The sequence below is a fragment of the Miscanthus floridulus genome, chromosome 19, assembly GCF_019320115.1.
Source record: "Miscanthus floridulus cultivar M001 chromosome 19, ASM1932011v1, whole genome shotgun sequence".
NCBI classification, from domain to species: domain Eukaryota; kingdom Viridiplantae; phylum Streptophyta; class Magnoliopsida; order Poales; family Poaceae; genus Miscanthus; species Miscanthus floridulus.
The window spans coordinates 1,022,806-1,032,217 of record NC_089598.1 but is presented as its reverse complement, the minus strand read 5'-3'; the positions used below and the strand labels follow the sequence as shown (position 1 = coordinate 1,032,217).

At 42.2% G+C, this 9,412-nt stretch overlaps 1 protein-coding gene across 1 annotated transcript; it reads left to right on the top strand.

The window, feature by feature from the left end:
• The first annotated feature begins 2,772 nt into the window (after positions 1-2,772).
• LOC136528700 (nucleolar protein 56-like) lies at positions 2,773-5,848 on the top strand. Its single transcript, XM_066521677.1, has 5 exons — positions 2,773-2,935; positions 3,017-3,153; positions 3,613-3,671; positions 3,754-3,938; positions 5,640-5,848. Exons 1-5 carry the CDS (start codon positions 2,773-2,775, stop codon positions 5,846-5,848), a joined length of 753 nt encoding a protein of 250 aa, XP_066377774.1.
• The last annotated feature ends 3,564 nt before the right edge of the window (positions 5,849-9,412 follow it).

The following is a 9,412-nucleotide window of genomic DNA, read 5'->3' as shown; positions in this document are numbered from 1 at the left end:
CTAGAACAGTATTTTTCTCTCATATCAAACCAGCCAGCAATAATAATCTCGGATCGTTTCGGTCGAAACGAAAAGGCTGTGACCAGCTAGCGTTGCCGCTTTGGAATCCTCCCAACTCAAATGCCAAGATTGCGGTGGGGATTGATTTTCCCAACTCAAGTGTCCGCTACCTATTTATTTTCAATGCTAGTGTAGGAGCCAAAATGTTTTATATGCAACGATATATGGAAAACTAGTTTTACGGCCAACAGCTTGATGTAATTTTCTTTGATCAGAATGAAAACCTTTTTTTTATTATTATTGATGTTACGTTTTATTTATGGTAGGTAACCGGATTTCTTGGGTATGGTTTCTTTTTTTATCCGGTTTTGGCGGTCATCAGTTTTATTAGTTGCCATGTAGGTATATAGTAGCCTCCTAATATATATATATATATATATATATATATATATATATATATATATATATATATATATATATACACACACTATTTCAGAGTTCATTTTCTCTTCGGTTTACATTGTTTAAGAAAAAGGATTGAGTCTGTCTACTGCACAACCATGTGTTTTATACAATTTCAACACATGAATTTTTTTTACCCTAAGATTAAGATCCAACAGCCTTCATTCTTCTTCTACCTCTAGCCTTCTTCTGTCTTAAGACAATCACAAGATCACAGATCCATATATCACAAATCACATATCACAGAAAATAATTTTTTTTCTATGGAAGGACAAAATACAGAGGGCTTGTTCCCTGCCCGTTCGTGAATAAGAAATACACGTGTGCTGGACTGCTAGTGCACTGCTGCGTCGCAAATACACGTGTGCTGCCCGTTCGCGTCGCGTCATGGGTCCCCTGTCCGGTGCTGGTGCACTGCTGCGCGATAAGAAAGCGTGCTGCCTGGACGCAGATCTAACGACGCAGACAAACCGAGGCAACAATCTGGTGGAGTAAAATTTATGTGTTTTTGGTGATAAAACACGTGTGTTGTATAACATTTCTTGAAGGATTTGCTCTTCGGTTTCGGCGTGCAAACAGCATTGAGAATGCACCGCTCCTGCTCCTGGGCTTGCTTTCTTGCGCGGCCGGGTCGGACCAGCCCGATCGGCCACCAAAGCGGCGGCGTGTCATGTGCATCTCGGGCACTAGGTTTTACCTCCGCCTCCATCCTAATCGGCCGGACAAGCCTGCGGCGTCTTGTCCCTGTGCGTCTCGGGAACCCTCTCGCCGTCGCGCCCCTGCGGTACTCTCCCTCTCCCGCTCTCTCCCTGTGGTACTCTCCCTCCCCCGCTCTCGCCGCCGCGCCGCTGTGGTACTCCCTCCCTCTAGAACCCTTGCCATTTGCACTCACAGTTTTTCTGGAATTCCGATTCAGATCTCTTTCGATGTCACGGGGCACTCGAATTGGAGGAGATGTCTACTGTGTGGGAAGTGGACCCGAGGAGGAGGATGATGATCGTGATTGTCTCCCCGTCAAGGTGAGATGTTCCTAGCTAGTTCATCTGTGTAATTTTGTTGCTGCTTCCAAGTAATTGCTGCTTTGTTATAATCACTGCGTAACATTCCGACGATTTAAGACGCAGGTTGTCTGGTTTTTGTTCCAAGAAATTGCTGCTTTGTTATAATCAATGCGTTGCTTATGGTTGTTTCAGTTCTCCTTTCCGGAAGGGTTCTCTACTGGCTTAGGCCGTATACTCAGTCTCAACAATAGACTGCTGAAGTGTTATGGGGACATCGGATTTTATCACAATGAAGAATTAGATGCCAGAATTGCCTCGGGAAAAAAACACCATTCTGCAAGGCAAGCAAGGTTGGCTGGTTGACTGTGAAATTAATCTCGAGAGAGTCAATGGTAAGAGCATCTCCAACCTTTTCTTTCTTTTTTGTCTCCTGTCAAGTTATCATATACCTGTTAATCATAACAATGACCATAAAACTCTTTTCAGTGAATGAAAAATCACGTCAGATCTGTTGTACCACAGCAATTGAGATGCTTGTTGAGTTACAAGCACTTGGATCACAGATTTATGTTCCAGTGTTGATGCTGGATATGTCCAACAACCCCCTCAAATTGCTCCTTTTGGATCCATGTCTTATCTCTGTTCATCACCACATTATTTCAGTCCCGAGGAGGTAATATGTTCTTTGCACAATTTCGTTTTCTTGATTTGATTCATTGCTAGCATATTTTGATAGTAAAACCATTCTATGTTGCATTGTTCTTACTGTTAGTACGATGTGCCCCATGGTCTGCCTGCTCTAGACAAGGCTGTCTACAGCATGAGCAGCAGGAACACTTTGGAGGGCTCCAACTGCTACTTGGCGTTCAAATATGGTGTCTTTGCAAGACTTCTAAACAGGATCAAATTATATCGTGATAACAGGATTCGATCAAAGCTGGATGTTTCACAAGTCATTCCCGGCAACAATCTGGAAGGTGCGTACCATGCTCTCATTATTTGTTGAGTGTTTTTGGTGTTTCCGACTTTTCTTTTAAGTGGTTTTGATTCATGACATTCTTTTCTATTTGCAGAGGATATCATGTGCTGCCGAAGTCTGTTGGACAATATTATTGATGAGCTCTAGAAATACATTGATCTTGGTCGTGGTGATGAGCTATTTTATATGCCCAGTTTTCTTCGAGACAAGATTTTTGAAGAAAATGCCATTGTAAATGTGAGGGAATTGAAGAACATTTCTTGTCTTTATCGAGAAGGTGGGAGACCAGACCGGAGTCGTAGATATACCTATCTGCTCTACGAATCTGTTATGGGCTACTCGCTGTTTCGAGTCTATGGAGCTGTTGATGATGCGGAGCGTCTTCCTCCTTTGTTAGATGTGGATTGTGTGAAGTCTTATGTCAAGCTTGTTGACCACTATCCCTTCACTACAGATTCAGCTCAGCTTGAACACTGCAAATATATCTCTAAAGGTTGTTACCATCTTGTGTAGTTACTATCAAGTGTTGTTACCATCTTGTGTAGTTACTAATTATCTGTCTTTTCTTTGGTAGCCATTGTCAGCGATGAGCTTAGGCTATTCTTGCAATTGAATTTGCCACCATGGAAAATGTGGAATTGGTCATACACGCTTGGTGTTTGTGATCAAAAGCTTGCTGAAGAAATCCAGAAAGAAACTCAGATCCCCTGTGTTAGTGGCCCACAAGTGGTGGATCTGTTTCGTGGCATACATCAGCACTTCCATGCTTTTCTGGAGATTGAGGTTCAGTTTCTCTGTTTTTTTTGTTTGTTATGTGTAGATTGTTATGTGCCTAGAATGTCATGTTAGGATGTGGTGCTCGAGAATATTAGGGTGTGCGGATCAAGACCATATTGGTCAAACAAATATTTTTATTTATGTGCCTAAAGTTTCTTTTCTCGTATCTGTGTATATTGGTCAAACAAAATGTCATGTTAGGATGTGGTGCTTGAGAATGTTACGGTGTTGCTCATCTTGATGAAAATTTTATCTCAATGCATTGGCACTTATCTAGTTTCTAATAGGTTATTATTCTTTTTACTGTAATCCTCAAAAGTTGATATGGAGCTGCTCAGAATAGGGAGACTCTACAGAAGTGAACCAATTCACATTGAGAACATGGCAATTCAGGTTGTCCACTCTTTGGACATTAATGAAAGAAACATCCGCTTGCTGTCTTTGAATTTGAGGTATGCAATTTGTTCTTTGCTGGGTTTACTCCAAATTAAGTCTTTTTGTTAGGTTTTTTAATGTTGGTTGTGTCTAATACAGAAAATTGTATTCACCACACTTTCCTGAACTTGATGGTATTGTCAAGGACAATTATTCATATGCCAAGATTGTTAAATGTATCGGAAACAAATCTCAGCCGTCACTAGGGGACTCAACTGCACTGAATGTAATTGCTCATCCGGACCTTGTGAAACTGATAACTGATTCAGCCAACTCTTCAATTGGTAAGAGTCACTCTTCCACTTCACAAGATTATGTACATGAACGATTTGGGGTTTGGTTCTTTGTTTGATGGTAGGGTTTCATTAAGTAGGATTTGAGAACTTTTTTCAAGTTTGTGCTGTTTTTTTTGCTTTGTTGGAGCAAAATTTGGTGAGTGTTTTGTTGATGTCATTTTTTGCGATGTAAATTTGGCAATCAACTATTCTGCTTAGTGCACTGACAATTTATCAACCTGCAAGGACTGGTATTGTTCTCCGTCAGGCAAATTATAATATGAGTTTTTTATTGATATTGGTATGTTGATTGATTTTTTTCCAGTTTTGTTCTTGGAGGTCATAGTCAAACAACATAGCGGTGCAATTTCCCCATTACATTTTTCATTGGCTTTCTTCATAGGTTTGATTTTGAATGTAATTTATATTTTCTAGGTTCTTATCTGATGGGATTGACGGTGTTTCTTTTGATCCATTGATTCCATTTAAGGTTGATCTCACAGTATCGAATGATCATTGACACTATTTAATAGTAGGGTAATATGGACCGGGGGTAGTATGGTAGCAATGGTGTAAACATGATTTGTGCCAGTATAGAATTTGGTGTGAGACTGTGAGCCATAGTGACCTAGAGTTCTCTCGAGATGATGTATCCACTTAAATCTGCACCATGGTGAGTAGATATAGTCTCTAATGATGTTTCCACCTAAATCTTTGGCCCAGGTTAAAAAAACTGAGGTAAGAATGCTAGGAGTTGCATTGAGATACTGATCCGAGGCCTTTGCTCCCACAAAGAAGTCAGTTTCTTCTGTTGGACCAATGCTACAGCTGACTTCTCTCTAGCTTCTTCACAGGTGTTGCCTGAGCTGCATTTGTCAGCCTCGTTCTGATACTGTGAAGCTAATTTCTGGGCCACGAGCAACTTAACATCAGCCTCTTGCTGGGACGCTGAGCTGAATCTGTAGTGAAGGGATAGTGGTCAACAAGCTTGACATAAGACTTCACACAATCCACATCTAACAAAGGAGGAAGACGCTCCGCATCATCAGCAGCTCCATAGACTCGAAACAGCGAGTAGCCCATAACAGATTCGTAGAGCAGATAGGTATATCTACGACTCCGGTCTGGTCTCCCACCTTCTCGATAAAGACAAGAAATGTTCTTCAATTCCCTCACATTTACAATGGCATTTTCTTCAAAAATCTTGTCTCGAAGCAAACTGGGCATATAAAACAGCTCATCACCACGACCAAGATCAATGTATTTCCAGAGCTCATCAATAATATATGAAGGCTATTGCGCCAAATCTGAGAGCTTTGATTGGAGAACTTGATGGAGGTCGCCTGATTACATGTGCCGGCGGTCGATCAAACCTAGTTAAAATGCGTAGCACACTTCAATTGCTTGGTGCTGACAATTCGTCTTTGAGGTAGCAAATTGGCAAATTTGTTTTATATCATTTAATGGGTCTGTGTAAATTGTTTTGAATGCTTACTCTCTTGGTTTGCTGGACAGCGATGGTGGCATTCTTTGGAATTCAGACTTGGTTGCCAGGGCTACCACCACTGAAAGCAAAAGAAAACTGGCCAGCTACTAGGCAGTTGCTGCTATTCTGCAGGTTGTGAGGATTATTTTCAAGGTTTGTTCCACGCTATTCTGTAGCTTGTGAGGATTGTTTGCAAGCTGCCTTATTGTTTTTGTTTATTTCAGATGCAAGCTGCTCCGCTCGGGGGAAAAAGCTATACGCGGAGATGCTAGGGAAGCTTCACTTAACTGAGAAGAAGATGGAAGAGAAGCGTAAGCTCATTGAGCAGTGGAACAGCTTTATGAATTATGGGATAGAGAGGAGAACTGGGGCATCTTCCTCAGAAGAAGATAGTAGTGATAGCTCATCTGGTAGTGATAGCCCATCTGCGTAGTCCTCACTTTTGAGAGCATGTAAAAACTTGGGCATCTTCCTTAGAAGATGTTGACACCATTTTTTGCACGTGTCAAAATGATCAGAGTGGGCTAATCGGCAGGAGGAAAATTACTGTATACGCTGATAGCCGATGAAAATCAGCTTGTAAAGATGGTTGCCGATGAATGGTGGTGATCGATGGAAAGGTTGATTTAGACTCGGGCGTTGCCGATAAGGTTGGAGATGTTATTGTCGATGCCGATGAAGGAAGGCTTGAAAACTACTACCGATGAAACAGGAAGTATGCCGATGGAAAGGAGGTCGGTGAGAATTCCATCGTAATTGAGGCGGACAGGGAAATAGATAGGAGTTGATTTCCTTTTCTATATTTGTTAGAGTATGATTCATGTAAGAGTCACGTGTTTCCTTAGATATGGACTTAGTGTCCTAGTCGTATTTGGTTATGTCTCTTTAGATCAGGGTATAAATATAGATTGAGGGGCAATGTAATATCAATCAATCAATATCAAAACCAATTTTTACTCCTATTTGCATCTACTTACTTTTCGGCGACTTCGTCAATTTGCATATTTTTCCTTTTTACAAGTTCTCATTGATTCGGCAAGCTGCATCGCTTCAGTGCGACCTTCGGCGATTCTCGAGTTCCGCGTGAGTACCTCTTGGCCGTGACTTCCGGGCGTATCGCTGTTGTCAGGACCAAAGTGCTCGTATCTTCATCCTTGTCGATTAACAGGTCAAATCGACTGGCACGCTTTGGATATCGATTCGGGTATTAGCCCTTTGTGTTTGCAGATCCACTTTTGCATCAACACATCTTTTGGCACGCCTGGTGGGACAAATCAATCCGATCAATATGTTCAATCCCGAGATCGATTCAGGGAACATTATCGCGGTATCAGAAGAAGATCTTAAGGAAGAGCAGAGGCAGGCCATGGAAAAGGCTATAGAAGAATACAAGCAGCTCTGTCTGAGATCGTTTAGCATGAACAAGAGTGGACAAGTCATCCAGAAGCAAGATTTGCCGTTGCCTCGGCAGGTTACCTTTGACTCCAATCCTGGTAAACTTCAAGAGATGGTTAATTCTGCAGTAAATCATGCTTTGATTAATCATTCCAATGTGCTGTCCAATTCTGTTCATAATGCTGTGGTTCGAACTCTCAAAGAAGGACAAGCGTCACCGCATTACGTTGGGCCTACCTATCACCAACCAGAGCTGGCATCTGTCAATACTCCATCGGCTCCCTCGGCCATTGTGGGTACAGAAGTTACTTCTCCTCCAGTATCGGCAGGCTTACCTAATATTCAATCTACACCGATACGATCAGATCCGGTACTACCAGGAGGACGAGTTCAGCTTAATACAGATCTATCGGCATCAGCTATGTTAGGCCCTGTGTATCAGAATAGCCAGATTCCTGCTAATTGGTGGGGATATGGTATGCCTCCGGAGTCATCTGCTTTCAATCCTGGGTTACCTCAAGTGTTTGATGCAGTAGGAAAAGCTCCTATACCATCGGCTGTTTCGCCGATGGCTCAAGTGCCTCAATATGCCACAGCAACTACTGTGCAACCAACTCCAGGAGGTTTCCAGATGCCTTTGGTTCAAACACCCAATTCAAGTCCATCGGCAAGCTTACTGTCGATGCAGCAGAAAGCCCCTGCTATGAGTCAAACTGGGGTTCAGTTTATGCCTCAAGCTGGTTATAATTATCCAACAATGTCAGCAAATTACCAGCCATCGGTAAGTTTTGTACCGATGAGTTCTAATAATGGTTGGTCAGGACAGTTACCTGTTCAACATACAGTTCAGCAAAATCAGCAGGTTGCAGGGATTCAACAAGGTCATATGCAAGCTAGTTTCCAGAATCAAGCATCGACAGCTCAGCCGATGAATCCTTTCCAGCAGGTTAATGGACCACAAGTAACGGCAAATATGCCGATTGCTGGAGATCGTGGGCCACAAAGATATGTGGAGGGATATCAGCAGGTACCTCCTGTAGAAATTCAGCCAGTTCGTCAGTAGGAGGCTGGTGCTTTTTGGGCCGATAAGATAGCAGAAATTATGAAGGATCAGTTTAGGATAAAGCCCAAGGTCAATACTTATTCTTATCGGACTCCATACCCTCCTACATATGATTTAATTTCTCTCCCAAATCGGTACAAGGTACCAGATTTCACTAAATTCTCTGGGCAAGATGATACATCAACAATGGAACACGTCAATCGCTTCATTATTCAATGTGGAGAGGCAGCTAGCAGAGATGAATTAAGAGTTCGATTATTTTCATCATCTTTGTCTGGATCGGCATTTACATGGTTCATTTCATTACCACCAAATTCTATTATTACTTGGGCTGATCTAGAAAAACAATTTCATAAGTATTTCTTTGCTGGAATCCATGAAAAGAAGCTTACCGATTTAGTAAAATTGAGACAGCGTAATGATGAATCGGTAGAAAGCTTTGTGCAAAGGCTACGAGATGTAAAAAATAAGTGCTACAGCCTGGTGCTGGATGATCGGCAGCTTGCCGATCTGGCTTTCCAAGGGTTATTGCCACATCTTAAAGACAGATATGCTTCTCAGGAGTTTGAAAGCCTCAGTCATCTTGTGCAAAGGATCTCTGATCAAGATACTAGGGTTTTTGAACCTAAAAAGAATTGGAGTAAAAAAGTATCATTTGTTGAAGAGGTAGGAGATTCTGATTCTGATGAAGAACCAGTTATCGGCTTAGCTGAGTGGGTCAAGAATAAAAAGCCAATATCTTGTCCCTTTGGTCAGAAAGAGCCAGAAAAGTTTACCTTTGATATCACCAAAGCCGACAAGATATTTGATCTTTTGCTTCAAGAGGGCCAAATTAAGCTGTCACCTAATCATGTGATCCCATCGGCAGAAGAGTTGAAGAAGATCTTGTAATGCAAATGGCACAATGCAACTTCACACAGTACAAATGAGTGCAAGGTGTTCAGGCAACAGTTACAATCGGCTATTGAATCTGGGAGAATTAGGTTTGGTACTTCCAAGGCCTAGAAGCCGATGAAAATTGATCAACACCCTTTTCCAGCAAATACGTTGGAGGCCAAAGGGAAGACCAAGGTATTGATGTCAGAGGCTGCTGAGAAAAATGCATCAGTGGATCCCCAACATCGGATAACTACTGATGATGCAAAAGGTAAGGGTTTGCTGGGAGAAAGCAGTAGTTCCAAAAACCCTCCTCGACCTGGCATTGTGATTACCCATCGGAGGCAGCAGGAGGGTTGGCATCAGCGTAAGGACCGATATCGACAACAGCAAGAAGAGAGACGTCGGGAAGAATGGTATCGGCATAAAGATCATTGGAGGTGCCCGTTTTTCATCCATTGCTGGGAAGAAGGTATTAAATTGCCAACTGTTGAAAATTACCCTAAGTGCAATGGTTATTATGGGGTCAATCGGTCAGAAAGGAGGTTTCAACCTGGCAATTAGGGTTTATTTATCAATGAGCCGATCAGAGGCAGAGCATCAGTGCATGATCGGCTGAGGGGCAGACTTAGTGTACATGAGAGGCTTGGTAAACGCGCTGGA